This window comes from Sus scrofa, chromosome 6 (assembly GCF_000003025.6).
Source record: "Sus scrofa isolate TJ Tabasco breed Duroc chromosome 6, Sscrofa11.1, whole genome shotgun sequence".
Taxonomy (NCBI): domain Eukaryota; kingdom Metazoa; phylum Chordata; class Mammalia; order Artiodactyla; family Suidae; genus Sus; species Sus scrofa.
This window is the reverse complement of record NC_010448.4, coordinates 71874421-71893652: the sequence shown is the minus strand read 5'-3', so window position 1 is coordinate 71893652 and position 19232 is coordinate 71874421. Positions and strand designations below refer to the sequence as shown.

Here is a 19232-nt window from a genome sequence, read left to right as displayed (position 1 = left end):
TGGAAGCACTCCTTACTCTTTGACCTGACAGCGCCTCTTCACATGTTGCTTCCCCCGTTTACGTCTTCGGCCCGTCTGGAATTAATTTATACTCCAAGGCAAGAAGCTAAATTTGCATTTTTCCAGATGTCCCATCATCTTTTATTAACTAACCCATCCTTTCTCACTGATGTCTGACACTAGCTCTGCAATCCACAGCATCCCTCTCTATGCATGAGCCAGCTTCCGGTTCTCTATTATCTCCCACTGGACTAACTGGGTGTTCCTGCACGAACATGATTCTGTTTCAATTACTGTATTTTTTTTTTTTTTTTTTTTTTTTGGTCACACTCATGGCATATGGAAGCTCCCAGGCCAGGGACTAAATCCGAATGGGAGCAGCAATGCCAGATCCTTAACCTGCTGCACCACAGTGGGAACTCCTCAATAACTATATCTTAAATCACCTACGTCTTGACCTCTCATACGGCCAGTCTCAATTTGCTGTTCACAACTGCCCTGGCTACTTTGGGCTCTTTGCTACGCAAATTTAAGAAGAGAATTTCCAAGTCTAGGAACAACCCTATTGGAGGTTTCATTGGAACCACACTGAATTTATAAATTAGGCAAAAGATGTATCTGGGCTTTGTGTCTTACGAACCATTACTATGAGTACATCTCTGTTTATTAAAGAAAGTCCTTCCCTTGTGTTCTTTGACGATAATGAAATACCTGAAACCCGAATGGCGAATAAATAGCTCTTCGGAGATCATATTTACTGGTAAGCTCATTTCTGCACAGGAAAGCAGACTGCAAGTGCTGACATCCGGGAACACCGAGAACCGTGAAAAGGATACAGGCCTGCACCACTCCGAACTTGAGCTGGGTGAAGAGGCGCGCAAAGAAGTCCACGAAGAGACCCACCTGTGAAAAGTAAGCCAGCCCCCAGGTGTCCCCTCGGAGCACCGCCTCCCCCTCCCCGCCTGTTCTGCCTGGCCACATGCTCCCGAGTTACCAACAGACCGTGTGTGAATGGGCTTTCCTGAGTTGCCCTGGCTACAGAAGGTCCCCACCTAAGCACGGGCCCTCTAAGGACACAAGCGGGTGCGCAGCTAAGCTGACAGGAGGAGAATAAACACGAAGACAGGAAAGGATGCCAGAAGAAATCTGAGACCAAGGAAGACCGCTGATGACTAGAGAGGCACAGTACAGAGATGTGTGAGGACCTGCTCCACTCTTTCCAAGGGCAATTTCACAAGGAGAATTCCAATCACGTTTTCAGTGATGCTGAGCTGGATAAGCAGAGGAGCTTAGATTACTTTCAAAAACAACATTCACTTGGGTGTAGCATACAGCTTTTGCATATCTGTTACTATTTTATATTTCATAAGTCACAATTTTGACTTATAACCATCTTATAGCCAACGGTTAGCCTGGTAAGTAAGAAAATAAGAGAAAACCACTCCTATTCCACTATTCCACTCTCAGAAGCCCAAGCTCTGGACTTAACAAAGATTTCTGATTTTATGGATTCAGGATCAAAGGCTTTGTGCCTTTAACTATGGCCTTGCCTCAGGCCAATGCCCAGAGGCCTTTAAATATTGAAACAATAAATGATGACAGATCAAAGAATAAGAGAGCCAGCAGCAAGAAGAGCTGGCTGCTATGTTATGAAGGCTGGTCCGCCTTCCTAGAAGGTGAGGGTGCTCTGTAAAGTTGCTGGTACTGATAAATGGCAGCTCCAAGGAGTCGGATAGGAAAGTAGCAGGTAAACCGACAGCAGATGGCTAGTGACGATACTTAGTAGGGGGAACTCTGCAACCAGAAACCTATCGAGCAAAACACACTCTGAAATTTCAATAAAACAATGACATCAACCCCAGCTGCCCCCACAATGGTATCAGAATGTTACAGAGGCCTCCCACCTGCCATTAATCTTAACTAGTAAGATGTTCCGTGACCTCTGAATACACTACAGTAAAAATCTGACGAGTGCCATGAAAATAAAAATTGTGGTCAGCCCTTATGGGCCATGTTACATTTAAATATATGTTTACATTTAATGGGTAGATCATGGAGAATGAAGCCGGAGACCTGTGGTTAGTTCTCGAGAAAGGTGGTATAAAGGGGCTACTGCTGAAGGGTACATACAAACTCTGGGATGGACTGCTGTTTCTGTCCCCTGTGCCCCTCAGTTCCTATGCTGAAATTCTACTGCACGATACGATGGTGTTAGGAGGTGGGGCCTCTGGGAGGCAATTAGGCCATGAGAGTGGAGCCCTTGTGAAGAGGATTAGTGCCCTACAGAGATCCCAGAGAGCTCCCTCACCCCTCCGGCCGTGTGAGGACACAGCAAAAAGGTGCCCACCTGTGAACCAGGAATTGGGCCCTCATCAGACATGGAATCTGTTGGCACTTGGTCGTGGACTTCCAGACTGCAGAACTGTGAGAAATAAGTGTCTGAGGTCTAAGCCTCCCAATCTATGGTGTTTCTGTTACAGTGGTCTGAATGCACTAAGACAATGCCCTTTTCTAATGCTGTACTGATAGAAAGTCAGACTTGACATGTGTCACTCAGACTGGCTGCTAACTTTTCCAGCTTCTCTTCTCCAGGTTTAGGCGTGGGGAGTCAGCAGTTACAGTCCCCAACTGCTGCTACGACAATCTTTGGCCATGTGTCTTAATCTCCTCCTGCCTGCGGTTTCATCTGTGAACGCACTGACCCAGAACCCTGTGCATTCAAGCAGAGGCCACTACCTTCTAGGCAAAACGAGCAACCTGCAGGGAAGGTGGGTAGCATGATGGGATCAGGGTGTCCTGTTTACTGGCACGCTGTGCTCAAGGAAAGGGCATCGTGGCCACAGTCTTGTTCCCATTACTTTGCTTTTTCCCGACAGAGTGACCTCAACATCCACTGAGCACTCTCCCCACCCCCTATGCCATCTATCTGATGGGACCACACTCAAAGGGACAGGCTTGACCAAGGCTTCGAGTGCTCTAAAGGGCATCAGAGTTGCACGGCTCACTTTCATTTCATCAAGTGAAAGCAAGTGTGAAAAAGTGTCAAGATTATTAATTAAAAAAAAAAAAAAAAAAGGAACAAGGAAGAGGCAGTCTCTGTTATAATGACAAACAGCTGGAGCTTGCCCCTTGACCCCCTCCACCCACTGGCCCGCCATCTCCCTGAGCCACCTGCTCACCAGCCCAGTGGAGACTCCAATGGCAAACACCATCATCCACTTCACCGCCTCATACCTGCGACCTTTCTGTTCACAAAGAAAAAGAGTGACTCAATTGACTACGGGGGTAGGTTGGCAGCAGGGAAGGAAAACATGTTGGCTAACCGGGTTTAGATCCCATCCCATATGGACAGAAGCCTGGTGATAATGGGTGGCATGGCGGGTGCTTTGCAATGTGCAAGAATGAAAAATACGAAGGGGCTGGGCCAGGCGCAGTGATCGTGGGTACGGCTGGCAGGATGAGGACTGAGGAATCCATGCAGGAAGCTCGGGGAAAGGGTTAAGAGGCCAAGGGGGTAAAGAAACTTACCGGAGTATTTAGAACAGAAAACGAAGCTGTCATAAGGCCTAGTTAGTCCCAAGAGATCAATAAGGGACTCACCTTATTATCCATGGTCTCCAAAACTTCCAGGTAAGGGTCATTGATACAGCGATCATAATCCAAACTCTGAAAGAGGGACATGTGGGTTAAAAAAAAAAAAATCACAACCAGAAAGGAAGAATTACCAAAACCCAGAAGGGGATAAAACTCCCGATTCTTGTCACTCAGAGGGCAGATGGGCAGAGCAGCACCCGAGAAGAGCTTGTTAGAAACACAGAATCGCAGACCCCTGAGACCTGCCGTATTGAAGTCTGTACTTTCTTTACAGGGATATTTCAGCAGTACCGCTTTAGGTGCATAATTCATGCTTTAGGAAGTTTTAAGTTACATACTTTTTTTTTTTTTTAATTTAGTCTTTTTGCCATTTCTTGGGCCGCTCCTTCGGCGTATGGAGGTTCCCAGGCTAGGGGTCCAATTGGAGCTGTAGCCACCAACCTCCGCCAGAGCCACAGCAACGAGGGATCTGAGCCACGTCTGCGACCTACACCATAGCTCACGGCAACGCTGGATCGTTAACCCTCTGAGCAAGGGCGGGGATAGAACCCGCAACCCCATGGTTCCTAGTCAGATTCTTTAACCACTTCGCCATGACGGGAACTCCAAGTTATATACTTTAAAATGGCATGTTTTTGCCAAACATTAGAAGACCTTCAACTATCACTAGTATTACCCAACTTACTCCATTAGATGAATAAAAGCTTCAGGAACCAGAACCAAATCAACTTAGAAAGTTTGATTTATTTATTTATTTGTCTTTTTTTTAAGGGCTGCACCTGCGGCACATGGAAGGTCCCAGGCTAGGGGTTGAATCTGAGCTGTAGCCTCCCACCTATGCCTATGCCACAGCCAACACCAGATCCGATCAAAGTTTGTGACCTACCCGCAGCTCACAGCAATGCAGGATCCTTAACCCACTAAGCAGGGCCAGGGATCGAACCTGCATCCTCGTGGATGCTAGTCAGATTCATTTCCGCTGAGCCATGACGGGCACTCCCAATTTATTTATTCACAGTTTTTAAAGCACAGTTGATTTAGAAAGTCTAATTTTAATTTTCTTCTGTAGTAAATATCTACGAAAAAGAGATTAGTCATGAGCCAAACATGGAGACTATATAAAAAACTTTCAGTTTGTGTTAGGAAGAGGCAGATTCAGCCCAGCTCCGAAAACAGCTCCTTAAACTTCACAGAACACAGAACACAGCTCTTCTGCAAACAATGTACAGGTGTGCCAGAGACATTTGGAGAAACAATTCAAAGGAAATTATTTTATTTTTGCGTCCTGCGTGAGAAGCAAAGGCACCAAAGGAAAACAGCCTGCCATGTGCTCTCTCTCCCCATGATCTGTTGCTACCTACACGTCAGCGAGTGAACAAACTGGACACTGGCCTGGTGGCCACACTCCCAGGCAGGGGCTCACAGTCAGCCAAACACAGGTGTGACATGTGACAATTTATTCCATTTACATGACTACCCAAAGTCCAAATTCCTCTTTTAAAAAGGTCCTAGAGTCTCAACAAGTGACTGATCAAATCAAGCATCATCCACCCAACTACGGAAGACTATGCAGCCAGGTCTATGTAGACAGAGGTGGAAAATGTGAGAAAACTGAGTAAAAACAGCGAGATGCAAAATAAAGGCAGATGCAGAATAAAATGTATATGATCCTATCTTGATTAAACAAAACTGAGATTATTTGTACGTCAGTATACAATGCAAAACATCTGAGAAAACTGCTATCAGTGGTTGTCTCGGAGGTGATGTTTTAGAAGATATTCACATCTGGATCTTGGTTAAAATTCTCACAGCAAACATCATGCACTTTTTATAACAAAAAATTGCTTTTCTGATTACAAAAAAAAAAATCAGTACACAATATTTCCGCTGGGACACTAGACCGATCCATGAATGATTAAATACATATGTAGGAGTTCCCGTCGTGGCGCAGTGGAAAGGAATCCAACTAGGGTCCATGGGGTTGCAGGTTTGATCCCTGGCCTCACTCAGTGGGCTAAGGATCAGGCGTTGCCGTGAGCTATGGTGTAGATAACAGACTCAGCTTGGATCCCCCCTTGCTGTGGCTGTGGTGTAGGCTGGCAGCTGTAGCTCCTATTTGCCCCCTAGCCTGGGAACCTCTATATGCCACGTGTGCGGCCCTGGAAAGCAAAATAAATAAATAAACACATACATAACGTATATTTATATGCATGTGCACACATGTATTCTGCACACATACAAATGTACAGCTGACCCTCGAACAATGCAGTGGTTATAGGAAGTGACTTCTCAGCAGCTGAGAACCTGCACTTCACTATTTCTGCCTCAAAAATGAAGGAATTGATAAATGACTCATCCAAGGGCAAGAAGGGGAAATTGTCTGGAGAGCATCAGGATTCAAACCCTAGTTCTTCTGATTCTATATACTGTAATCTCTAAGAGAACACAAACCTCCCCCCCCTTAATTTAAAAATCTGTAAAGTGAAAATATAGGCACTATATTCATGGGAAAAAAAAATCTGCATAGAAGTGGAACTGCGCAGTTTAAACCCATGTTGTTCAAGGGTCAACTCTATGTATACCCACACACACGTATATATCTTTTAATCAGTTAAATGACATCACATTTTAGGAACAAACAGGGAAAAAAATTAACACGTTGAAAAATATGACGATCTTTCATACCAAATACGTATAAAAATTACCAACCAATTAATTATTTGCTTGATGGTTCTAATAAGGGTATGGCTCCATAAACATTTAAAAGGTTTGCTGGCGTTCCCATTGTGACTCAGCAGTAACAAACTCAACTAGTATCCATCCTTGGCCCCGCTCAGTGGGTTAAGGATCCGGTGTTCCCGTGGGCTGTGGTGTAGGCTGCAGACGTGGCTTCAATCTGGTGTTGCTATGGCTGTGGTGTAGGCCAGCGACTACAGCTCTGATTCAACCCTGAGCCTGGGAACTTCATATGCTGTGGGTGTGGCCTTAAAAATTAAAATTAAAAAAATAAAAGGTTTGTTGATGTCCAGAATGAGCAAAGGTACTGAGATAGGAAGCAAATTAGTGGCTGCCCACAGTTAGGGGCAAGAGGAACAGGCCGTGACTACTAACAGGTGTATGGTTTCTTCCTGGGGAATGACAATGTCCTGAAATCGATTTGATGATGGTTGCACAACTCTGTGAATATACTGACACTGTACACTTTATTATTTATTTTTTTCCATTTTTGGTCACCCCACGGCATATGAAGTTCCCGGGCCAAGGATCAGATCCGAGCCACAGTCAAGATTTAAGCCACAGCTGCCAAATCCTTAAGCCACTGTGCCCGGGCGGGGATTGAACCTGCGTCCCAGGGTTCCCAAGACACCACTGTTCCTGTAGCGCCACAGCAGGAACTCCAAAAAAGTGTACACTTTAAATGGGTAAACTGTATAGAATGTAAATTACAGTTAAATAAAGCTGTTAAGAGGAAGATTTAGTAACAGTTACCCCCCAAAAAGACCAATCATTTCTCTTAAAAAAAAAACAACAAAAAATACTAGCTGAAAGTTTGACACTTGGTAAACAAGTACCAATGAACTATACGATCTGTTATTAAAAGCAGGTATTGTTGGACTTCCCATGTAGCACAGCTGGTTAAGAATCCGGTGTTGCCACTGCAGTGGCTCAGGTCACTGTTGTGGTGCAGGTTTGATCCCTGGCCTGGGAACTTCAGCATGTTGAAGGTGTGGCCAAAAAAATAAATAAATAAAAATGAAAAATAAATAAATAAAATAAAATCTGGATAAAGTCTAACTTTCTTTTTTTTTCTTTCTTTTTTCCATTTATTGGCCGCCCCATGGCATATGGACCCCCCGGGCCAGGGATCAGATCCAAGCCGCAGTCATGACCTAAGCTGCAGTTGCAGCAACCCTGAATCTTTAACTCACTGTGCCAGGCCAGGGATCGAACCAGTTGGCAAATTCCAGAGTCCTAAAATTATTTTGTCAAGTAAATTGCAAGGAAAAAGTCCCAGGGTTCCTAAGACGCTGCCCATCCCACTGCACTACAGTGGGAGATGCTAAAGTCTAACGTTCTTAAAAAGAAACAATCAAAAATCCCCAGATATTTTTACTTCTTTGCCATGACCAACTTTCCTTTATTTCTGCTGTATATGCTGCTCTTTGCTTTGAAGGACTAACAACTTTTTAGAAACTGAAATTCGTACAGGTGGCCTGCAGGGCTGCTGCCCATGGTAAGGAGCAAATACGGCACAGGGCTATGGGGGAAATGGGGCCTGAGATGTAGCCCAAGTTCCCCCAGGAAGGACAGGCACCTTAGGGTTCACACAAAGAGCACTGCCAATGGGCCTTGAGTTGGGGGTGCTGCAATAGCCTTTTATTGAAGTCTTTGGCTCTGAGGGGCCCTTTTTCCAACTCAAATGAGCACTATGGGCTCTGTGACCTGCACAAAAACAGTGGTGTTTGCTAACTACCCCCTCCCACACATAGGGAGTTGTTATTTTTCAAGCCACCTATAAGGAGACTGGATGTCAAAATGGGAGTCTAACATCTTGTAAGACCCCCAACTTTTCAGAGAAAGAGTCAAAGATATGCAATGAACTTTCACTAAGACAAAAGGAGCACATTTTAGAAAGATGTACAACAGGTTTCTCTAGCTGATTCCTCGTAAATAAAATCTAAGCAAATTTTCTGATTAAGTGCCTAGCTAAATTTGCTCTTACACACAGCAAATGCTCTGAGGGAGTTCATACACAGAGATGGTTACTTGGAAATACTAATGACTCACAAAAAAGAATATTAACCCATAAAATTTATATAAATATGCATATCAGCTGAAAGGAAATGCATTACAAATATGAGTGCAATTTAGTCAAAGGAAGAAAGGAGCCTGGGGAACAGTAGGTCAATGGAGCAGAGATGCTGTGCTGAGCTCCCAAGAGAAGCATAAAGGCTGAGACTGCGTCAGTCATGGTAATAGGATATCATCAGGCTCAATGAGGGGGTTCGAACTGACCACATGATATGGACCATTTTATACTAATTCACGTAAATCTCTTGACTACACACAGGCAAACAAGTATTTAACAAATACGAGAAAATACGGTGCTTTTTGATTGATTAAAAGCACTCGCATCAGAGAGGCGGGTTAAACTACATCATTGTGGTCCACCTGGCAAATTCCAGAGTCCTCAAATTATTTTGTCAAGTCAAATGCAAGGAAAAAAAAAAAAAGATGAAGGTGGAACCTATTTCATCTTAAATACACTTGACTTAAAAAGATATATCAAACAAATGAATGTGAGGACCATTTATTTGGAACCTGATTCAAACAAACTATTAAAAAGTACATGACATTTATAAGACAACTGGAAAATTTCAACACTGGATATTTGATTTTAAAGAATCATTGTCAATTTCTTAGGTATGAAAATGGTATTGGGTTACGCTAAAAAGAAAGCCCTTACCCACTAATGATTCACACTGAATTATTTATGGACAAAATGATGTGATGTATAGAATTTCTCTCAAAATAATATAGGAAGGAGGATGTGGATGGGAAAATAGACGAAACAAGGCTGGGCATGAGCTGAATGATGTGTGAAGCTGTGTGATGAGTACAGGGGCTTTCTCTTACTATTCTGTCCATTTTTGTCTATGTTTGAAATTCTTTAGAATAAAAGGTTTTTAAAATTCCATGTTACACTACAAATCATTAGTACTTACACTAAATTCTACAGCATGAGTAAGATGAAATAGAAAAAGAAAATTAGCCTGGTATGTTATTGTTTTAGAATACTGAATTTTCAAAGTCTGCACAACATATTTTTAAAAAGCATTAAACACAGACATGATTAATTCCACTCCTTGGAATTAATCCTAAAGAACCAATTAAAGATGATCTAGAAAGGATGGCCCCCACCATGCAGATCACAATATAGAAAAATCAGATTAAAGAAACTGTGCCATAAGGAAATACCATTCCCCTATTTGAAAAGATATTATAGAAAAGCAGCTACTGATATAAAAACTGTCACCCAGTGGAGGGAGAAAATATGTTAAAATAGAGTATTTAGTAGAATCTTACTTTGCTACTTAAAAAAAAAAAAAACATGGAAAAGGATGTTTTGTTAGTGAATAATCATCTTTCAATGATCAGGGTTGTGGGTTTTTCTCTAGCCTCTTTTTGTAAATCATTTACAAATCCTCTATCACAACTGTGGCTTGTGTTTGTCATTGCAAAAGTCATAGAAATGTCATCGTGAACTGGTTAAATAATAGAAAAGCATTCCGCAGGACTGGCCTGGCCTTACTACACAGACACCCACTCACACACACACTCCCCCCCTCTCTGAATTCCATGCCTGAAATGGAGAACTACACTCAAGAATTAACATTTCTGAGAGAAGCTGCTTAGACAGGAAACAATCATCTGAAAACTCAGTTCACTCAGAAGAGAAGCAAAGTCTTCTTGTCCTCACGTGTTAGGAGCACACACTCAGTGGCTTTGACTCTGGGTCTCTGCAGGTTGTAAAAGAAAACATCTAATAGCAAACACATACTCTACCCAGATTAAGGTACCACAGATCCACGAAAACATGGAGACACACTCAGACCCTGCTTGGGGTTGAGGTGAGAAAAGGGCTTTTTAAACAGTCTCCTTTCCACAAAGAAGTTACCTCTTACCTACTCATCTCCTGGGAGAAAAGGTCAAAGAGCATCTCTGGTTGGAATCCTAATGCTTGGGTCTGAAGTGAGCAGGTCACTCACTACTTTTGGTACCCAAGACAGCATCTAAGAATCTTACCTCATAGTCTTTCCTTGGAAGGATCTCATCCTCCTCTTCCTGTGTTTCTCCAAGGATGGTCTAGAAGAACAGATCCACAGAAGGAAGACCCTCTTAATTTTTTTTTTTTTTTGTCTTTTTGTCTCTTCAGGGCCACACCTGAGGCATATGGAGGTTCCCAGGCTAGGGGCAGAATCGGAGCTGTAGCTGCCGGCCTACATCACAGCCACAGCAAGGCAGGATCCTTAACCCACTGAGTGAGACCAGGGATCGAACCCATGTCCTCATGGACACCAGTCAGGTTCGTTAACCACTGAGCCATGATGGGAACTCCTTAATGGTTTTTAAAGAGGAATGAGGCAAAAAAAAAAAAAAAAATTGGAATGAGGCAGAAATATGTACTGAAATCAACTGCTAGTTTCTAAGTCATCTGAAGTCATTTTCAAATGGGAACTAGACGGAAAAACAACCTTTTGGGATGGGGGTGGAGCGGGTAGGGTTCTACCCATGGGTGGGGATCTACCCTCATCCAACTGAGCTCTTCATCCCTACAGAACATTCTCCAAATAATCACTCGTCTTCAGGACACTTCAGAGATGTCCCTTGCCAGCTTAAGGTGGAAAATATTCAGGTTCCACCTGACAGCATGCCAAGTCTGAAACCAGGAGGGACTTGTCAACTCTGGGGACATAACTCAAGTTTTCCCAGAGTGCTTTGCAGATGGAAGCTGGAATATCAGTGACCCAGAAAAGGTGAGGAAATAGAGAAAGGGCTGGAGAATCTCAGCTGCATGATCTGCACAAACTCCAGCGGAGGAGCTCCTTCTGAAAACGCTTGTTTCATTCAAAACTCCTTTCAGATGGAAATAAAAGCATATGAGGACGGGATGCACTGGTGCAGGCCTGGATTCTCCCTCAGATTCTAGGCAGGGGTTATGATCACACACACACACACACAAAAAAAAAAGCCCAGACTTGTACGCGTGAAGCCCGGCAGATGCTTCCAGAGCCCAGGCTGTTGTCCCCACGCCCCACCCGCTGCCACCTGCGGTCCATGTTCGGCCCGGCCCCACCCCCGGCAACGCCTCTCCCCGGTCCCTTAGCAACCGCCCCCTGCCCAGCCCCGCTCCGCCAGCTCCTCACCAGCTCCTCGGGAGTGCGGGTCTCACGCTCACCACAACAGCAGCACCACCTGCAGCAGCAGCAGAGGGACCCCCTGCACCCCGCCATCTTCCTCCTTTACTGCCACCCTGGACCCCTCTGGCAACCCCCTCCCGCCCAGGATCCGCGCCTCACGTGACTGGCTCCGGGAGTGTCACGTGGCCCTCTCGTGCTTGGGGACGGAGACTGGGAGTGGCTGCAAACGGGTGGGGCGAGGGCTCGCGTCACATGACGGCGGAGGGACGGCTTCCAAAGAGACTTCTGGGCGCGGCCATGCTGGGGGCGGGGCTTCCGGGCGCCTGGGCCGGTGGTTTCCGCCCTCTGCTTGCACCTCCCTTAGCAACCTGACACCTGCGCCGCGCCCCCCACTCGTGCCCCGCCCCCTCCTCCGGCGGGCCCCGCAGCGTCCACGCAGCTGCGGCGGGCACGCTTTCCGAGTCATCCGCGACCAGAGGGTGAGTGACAGCGAGTCGCGGGGTTGCCAGGGAAGGAGACCAAGGAGTTGGGGACCACCCACCCGGGGGCGGGCTCTTGCCTGTGGGCAGCGAGCGATAGCGGCCGGCCCGCCCCCTCCTCGCTCGTCCTCCGAGAGAGTAATGTAATCCTTAATGGCTGCCTCCTGCACGACCCCCAGCAGCGAAGCGAAGACTCACTTTCCTCCCCGGCCTGGTCGGAGGCGGCCCTGAGTCGGGGTGTCCCCGTGCCGGACTGGGCCTGGGCCTTCATTTCTTCACCCCGACCATGAGCCGGTGACCCGGTGAATCGATCCACTGCCCCCGAGCCACCCGGGCGCCAAAGACTCTTCGCCGGTTCCCCGCCGAGCGCCTGGAGAAGAGCGGTGGTCCGCTGGCCCTGTTTCCGGCGTCCACTGCATCGGGCTGCGCACGGGTGCCCACCCGACCTTTCTGGGAGTGGTGGCCTCCGTATTTCCCCACTGCCCCGTGCTCGGCACTGATTAAGTAAGTGCTCAGCAGATGGTAAAGGATTATTCTGAGAACAGAGTGACAGTGCCTGGTGGGTCGGTGCTCAGGAGTGCTGGCTGTTAGTGCCATATGCCAGGCACTGGGATACCATGGACAGAATACCCTGCCCTGGTCTCAGAGAACTGGGAAGAGGGAGCGCAGGCAAACCTGTGAGCCCACAATTGCAGCCCTGGGTGCGATGGGACCCTAGCTTGAAATGGGTAGGTGGTAGCACACAAAAAAGGTTGAAAGAAGGCTAGTGCATGCTAGGAATGAGGTAAGTCCTTATTGAACAAAGAGCAGATAGATAGTTTGTCCATGGCTCTGATTTGTCTGTGGTTCAGCCTCCTTCCCCTTTCTTGGTTTGTTCCAGCAATTAATGAGGCACTCTCTTGAATTCCAGAGAAAGACCAGCCTAGGCTGATCTTGAGGCTCTCCCCTTTCTCATTCTTGACATTAATCCCCATGGAGAAACTGGAGTTTTAGGTCAGAATCAAAATGGGCTTCCCTAGGGATGGAAAGCGTGGTCTGGGCTCAACTCTTTGACTTTTTTTTTTTTTTTTTTTTTTTTTTGGTGGAGCCTGTGGCACGCTGGGCCAGGCATCAAATCTGAGTTGCAGCTGTGACCTACATACACCCCAGCTGTGACAACACCAGGTCCTTAACCTACTTGCTGCAGTGGGAACTCCCTCAACTCCTTGACTTTGGAGGGACCAGTGTGTGTTATGTGCACTTGTTGTGTGTTTTAGGGGAGAGGAGCAATTGATCTTACCTGTTTCTCGAGAGTCTAGGACCCCAAAATGGTTAACAACACTGGCTTAGCAGTGGACATTTCCTGAAAGGCATGAACCTGGCCTGGTTGTCCCTCTAGTGCTCCATGTCCCCATCCCCTGGGTTTTCACTGCTATGTGCTTGCACCTTCCTGTACAAGAGTAGCGTTTCCTTAGAAAGTTTCTGTCTTTATTTTCCCCACCAAACTGCCCAGTGGCACTGTGCCCTCTGTTGGCCTGCCTGTGGTTGCCATGGTTCAGGGCTTCGACTCTGGTGGCTCTGTCGTCACTCTAATTACTTTGACTTCAGTGGTGTGTATAAGAACAGCCTGGAAGGCAGGCACAGACTGGACAGCCTTTGTTCTGAGTTGGACATAAATCCATGCTCTGACTGAACTTGGGTCTGGCTACTTTTGGAACCCAGCCAATGTCAAGTCTAATCCATGGTCTTTTTGGAGAAGCACACACTCAGGAGAAATCTGGCTGCTTTGTCAAACCCCCACCCCTTCCATCCTGTGTACATAGAAACGCACTAGCAGGAGGCGTTTCCGTGGCTGAGCCATTCCTTCTCTGGAGAGTGATCCAGTGCACATCTGTCTGTAGCTCCATCTCCGCCCAAACCCGGCTGCCTCCAGCCCTGCATCCCCCTCCTTCCATCCGCCTTCGACCACTAGAGCCTCAGCCCTCCCGCTGGCCTGGAAGCCCTGCCCCCGCCCCCTTGCACGGGCTCGGCCCAGCTACAGCTCTGAGCTTTTCCTTTGTCACAGCTCCGCCCAGTCGGACACACCCGCTGGGGAAGTTTCCTCGGATTCTTCCCCAGAGGTCTGGGGTCTGAGTCTAAACTAGCAGAAATGGACCGTCCAAAAGCCAAGTGCCTCCCAGCTGGGCAGTGCTGCCCCTCTCTAGGAGTGTGGGCCTTGGAGGCTGGCATCTCGAGGTCCTCTGTGCCACCCGCCATCAGGTAGCGGTCACGGAGGATCCAGGGGCTGAAGGAGTGTGTGTCTGTGCTGGGTGGGGGCAGCCCTATATGGAGTCAGGGAGCCGCGGAGGGCAAAGCTTGGAGCGAGGCTGCGCAGACAACCTTGACGGTGGCTCGTGGAGCCACTGGGTGGGGCCGTTGTCACCCATACCCTTTCCGGCCTTCTTCCTGCGTGGAAATGCAGCGCCTCTCACTTGACCCTGCTACTCTGGGGCTCGGCTGCCCGCCTGCCGTCTCACGCCCCCGCCCTCACCCCATGCAGCAGGAGCTCAGCCATGGTGAACGAACCCAGAGGGAACGGCGGCCCCGGCCCCCGCTGTGAGGGCAGCAGCAGTGGCAGCGAGAGCTCCAAGGAGAGCTCAAGGTGCTCTACACCGGGGCTGGACCCCGAGCGTCACGAGAGGCTCAGGGAGAAGATGAAGCGGAGGATGGAGTCAGGTGACAAGTGGTTCTCCCTAGAATTCTTCCCTCCTCGAACTGCTCAGGGCGCCGTCAATCTCATCTCTAGGTGAGTGGATGTAAGATAAGGAGCTGGGGATGGAGGCGTGGGTTGGGGGGAATGTGAGCTGTCAGCCCTGAGGCAGGGCTGCACTTTGACCCGGCAGAAAAAAGAGTTGGAAAAAAAGCCAAGCCAGGGTAGATCCTTCGATATACGCAGCTTCTGTTGTTTGTGAAAGTCCCTCCAAGCACCTGGAATGTTTAGACCCGCTCTTCAATGGGTTAAAAAAATGTTGACTCTCCCTGACTGCATTCTTTAGCGGAACTTGGGGCCAGATCCTGAGTAGATTGTAGGAAGTTACAAACTGGGGACTTGGAGAGTATTTGCAGCCAGTTAGGAATTTGGATTATTCCCGTGAAATCGAAAAACGCCCGACTGGATTACGTTAGCACTTCGCGAATCGCAGTTCCTTTTTTAAGGTTCATGCTTTTAACCACTTGTACTTCTCATGCGATTCTCGAAGTGCTAATGTAATCCAGTCGGCTTGGCTTGTCGTAGCTCTTGATTCCAGGTCTGGAAATGTGGCCTGCAGGACTCTTGGCCCCTGCACCGGGACTAGGGGGCAGCATGAAAGAAACTTGTGTCTGTGGACCCTCTCTGTCCCCAGAACGAGGCCTCACTTGCCCCTCTGAGGATTTCCCCAACACTTGACCATCAAAATGTCTTAACTCGCCCGAGGTAATAAACATGCAAGCACTTAGAAAAGTCCAAAGTGCTGCTTGTGCACAGAGTGGCCTCGCTGTTCTCATATATCACGTCCACAGTAAGTCACCAGAGTCATAGCACCCTGGTTGCACGTTCATTGCGTACCCAGCACTGCAAGAGCTGTAGAGCCAGCTAGCACCATATCCTCAGAGTGTCTTTATGAATGTGGCACTCACTGGCTGCTGCCACTTTGCAGAAATGAGGACACTGAGGCTCAGAGAGATTAAGTAATTCTCCCAAGGTCACACAGCTTATAAGCACCAAAGCCAGATTGATTGATTTTTATTTATTATTTCTATTATTTATTATTGTGGATGCAGGTCAGTCGGATTCCAACCAACACCGGATGCTTCTCTAACTCCCAGAGCCCACGGGAAGGGGGTGAAGGGTGGTGCGCCCCCAGGAGCCCCTGTTCAGAAAGAAACTCCCCACAGGTTTGACCGGATGGGGGCAGGCGGCCCTCTCTTCATAGATGTGACCTGGCACCCAGCAGGGGACCCTGGCTCGGACAAGGAGACCTCGTCCATGGTGATCGCCAGCACGGCCGTGAACTACTGCGGCCTGGAGACCATACTGCACATGACCTGCTGCCATCAGAGCCGGGAGGAGGTCACGGGCTACCTGCACAAGGCCAAGCGGCTGGGCCTGAAGAACATCTTGGCGCTGAGGGGAGGTGCGGAGCCCACCCGCGGCCCTCTGGGGTTCTGCTTTCCCGAAGACCTCCTCTGTCCCTGAAACGGCCCTTTGCTTTTCTCCGTGTCCCACACTGAGTCCACGCAGTCTCCCATCCCTGCCGGTAGCATCCATGGGCATCATGGTCGGGAGGACCGTGGGCGGCACAGATGGAGCCACCTCCTGACCTCTTGACCTCACTCTAGGCATTGAGTCTGCACTGGGCTGGCGTCTGATAACTCTCTGTCCTGACTCTACGCAGCTTCATTGATCAGATCGCTGGCTGCAGCCGGTTTTGGCCCAGTCAGAGAGCTCAGTTTTGGCTTGTGTCCCAGGACTGAGAAGAGCCGGCGATGCCTCTGGCCCCTGCTGTCAGTGGGCCACATAAACGTTGGGACATGGGAGCCCGTTGGTGGGAACTTGTGGCCTCAGGCTCCCCGCCCCAAAGACCACTCCCCCCTTGACCGGAGGGAGATACCCCCTTGCAGACAAGGATTCTAAGGGCAGGGAGAGGGAGCTGCAGAGTTGGGTGAGGGGGCCTGGACGCAGGCAGGTCTGAGTAGGGACCGGGTCTCTGGTGCTCCAGACTGGATGGAGAGCAGCAGCTGCTCCCTGTCGGCCACTGCAGCCCGCAGCGCAGAGCAAGGACTCCGCGATTGATAGGCTGGCTGCCATCTTCCTCCCAGTTTACCAGATCCTCAGCGAGAAGGCAGAGGCACCAACTTAAAGTCACAGGAAGGCTCTGCCTTCGAAGCTCTCATGGTCCTGGGTGTGGGTGGGGAGAAGGACCAGAGAGGCTGCCTGGAGGGCGAGTGAGACCCAGCACCGAGACCTCCAACCCTGCAGACCCTGTAGGTGACCAGTGGGAAGCAGAGGAAGGAGGCTTCAGCTACGCTGCAGACTTGGTGAAGCACATCCGCAGCGAGTTTGGTGACTACTTCGACGTCTGTGTGGCAGGTGAGTGGCCGGGGCGTCCCAGCAGGTGGGGCCGGAGAGGGGCAGGGTGAAAGGTACTCAGTTCAGGTGAGGGAGGTGCCGCGGTGACATCTGTCCTCTTGTTCTGTCCTCCACTCCCCTCCCTGGCTCGCCCCCGCCCCTTAAGTTTTGGTTCCTCTGCCTTTTCTTGATCTTCATCTGTTTCCCAGCCCTACTTTTAAAGCGCAAAAGGGGTATATGGATCAAGATTCTGGGGGCAGGAATCTCAGGACAAGGTCAGGAAATGGCATTGGACCTCACTAAGCCCTGGAACCAGGAGGCAGACAGAGTCGAGGCCCTCCCTCATCCCCTCTGGAGCCGCAGGGCCCCGCGTCTGCCTCCCGCTGCTCCACGCCTCATTCAGTACACCTGACAGGTGCCCTCTTCCTGTCCCCGGTGTGTATGGTACACCCCTGACCTGCCACTGGCTCCTCACTGTCGCCCGGACTGATTGACAGACCTCTGTCAATTCCAAATCCTCAGGAGAGAGGCTTAGATCGGCTCAGCTCTAGTTCCTTCAGCCACAGCCTGGAGACAAGGTTCACCTGCTGGAACCAGATGGTGTGGCTTTCCCTCCTGCCCTGGCTCAGGGGGTCTGGGCCTTCAGCTTCCCAACCAGGGGCTTGGGTGTAATGGGGCAGCATGTGCCAGGGACACAAGAGATCCGGGGATCAGTCTGACACATCATCTTGCCACAAACATTTTTTGCAGGTAGTTTGGAGAAAATCATACTGTTCTTATGAAAATATACATGACTGCATTGTGGAGTACCAAATCAGAGTGATCTGCATTTGGGAGTTCCCGTTGTGGCTCAGTGGGTTATGAACGTGAGTGGGATCCATGAGGATGCAGGTTCGAACTCTGGCCTCGCTCAGTGGGTTAAGGATCCGGCATTGCCATGGGCTGTGGTGTAGGTCGAAGTCGCGGCTCAGATCCCGAGTTGCTGTGGCTGTGGTGTAGGCCGGCAGCTGCAGCTCCGATTCAACCCCTAGCCTGGGAACTATCATATGTTGCAGGTGCAGCCCTAAAAAGCAAAACAAACAAACAAAACCAAAGGGCTGCAAGGAAATCACTTGTTACGGGATTCGGGCTAGTCCCCAGGCCCCGTACTCTTCCCAGCATTGAGAAGAGGGTGTTGACGTGGATGGATGTGGGAGGCCCAGAGGAGTAGGAATTCAGTGTCGTTGCTCTCGACAAGACAGTCAGTTGATTGCAGAGGGTGCCCATGGGCAGTGGGCTTTGGATGCTCAAGAGTGGAAACCACAGAGCCATGAGCACTCGGTTGCCAAGCGGTTTGGAGCTTTGCTTCTGGGAAAGTGGTGGAGAAGGGAAATGGTGGAGGAGCCGGCACCCCAGCTGGCTGTGCTTGGACAAGCACGCAGTAAAGCTGAGTGAGATCTGGGTGTCAGCAGCTGCTGGATTGGTTGGGTGCTGTTGAGGTTTTATAGTGTTTTGGCTACTAACACTTACTTCTAAAATTCCTGCTGGAAAAATAGCCTTGTTACTGAAAGTATAAAATTCTGGTGTTTAAACTCCCCACCCCCTTATCCTTGAAACAGTAGTTTTTATATCCATTTTTGATGACTCAGGGTTTCTTAAGCACGAAACTGTCTAATCACCGCAAAGCAGCTTGGCTGCCCAACAGTGTGGGTGCGGGTCTGCCCCCTTCCTGACTTGGGGTCCTGCCCTGGACTCAGCTGAAGAAGCCAGCACTCTGTGCCCTCAGTCTTCTGTGCAGGCAGGGCTACTGCTAAGTTCTGTCCTTAGGGAATCAGTGACCCAGTTCCTGGAGCTGATGAGGACCCAGGGGACAGCTGGTTGTCCCCCTGCCCCAGTGCTTTCACACCCCAGGAGTCTGTTACTTCGTGGGGCTGCTCTTTCCACTGTCAGCAGCCCTCTGACACTGACCCTGGTTCCGCCACCTGGAGCAACACAGACTCCGACTAATAGAAAATGCGACTAAAGTGACTCCATTTTCCCAGTGACAGACCTGGGAAATTAAAAACAGTTCCTAGAGTTCCTGGGAGGCTCAGTGGGTTAAGGATCCGGCATTGTCACTGCTGTGGCTCAAGTCACTACTATGGTGATTTGAACTTCTGCATGCCGTGGTCACGCCAAAAAAAAAAAGAG

The 19232-nt window shown here is 48.9% G+C and overlaps 2 protein-coding genes across 11 annotated transcripts in view; one reads left to right on the top strand and one right to left on the bottom strand.

Moving 5' to 3' along the window:
• Positions 1 to 11741, bottom strand: part of CLCN6 (chloride voltage-gated channel 6) — a 33105-nt gene extending 21364 nt beyond the window's left edge. The window contains 5 exon segments of the mRNA XM_005664997.3: positions 837 to 903; positions 3180 to 3245; positions 3601 to 3666; positions 10402 to 10461; positions 11523 to 11741. Coding sequence (XP_005665054.2) covers positions 837 to 903; positions 3180 to 3245; positions 3601 to 3666; positions 10402 to 10461; positions 11523 to 11609 — 346 coding nt within the window. The 5' untranslated portion in view covers positions 11610 to 11741.
• The window catches only part of MTHFR (methylenetetrahydrofolate reductase), an 18482-nt gene continuing 10784 nt past the window's right edge, over positions 11535 to 19232 (top strand). The window contains exons 1-4 of one of the 10 annotated variants that reach the window (XM_003127574.4): positions 11535 to 12499; positions 14514 to 14759; positions 15890 to 16128; positions 16974 to 17084. In XM_003127574.4, coding sequence (XP_003127622.1) covers positions 14527 to 14759; positions 15890 to 16128; positions 16974 to 17084 — 583 coding nt within the window. In that variant the 5' untranslated portion in view covers positions 11535 to 12499; positions 14514 to 14526. Of the gene's footprint in view, positions 12500 to 13099; positions 14234 to 14513; positions 14760 to 15775; positions 16129 to 16973; positions 17085 to 19232 lie in introns of those variants that run through there. The other 9 variants (XM_005664995.3, XM_005664996.3, XM_021095344.1 and 6 more) reach the window with 9 other exon arrangements.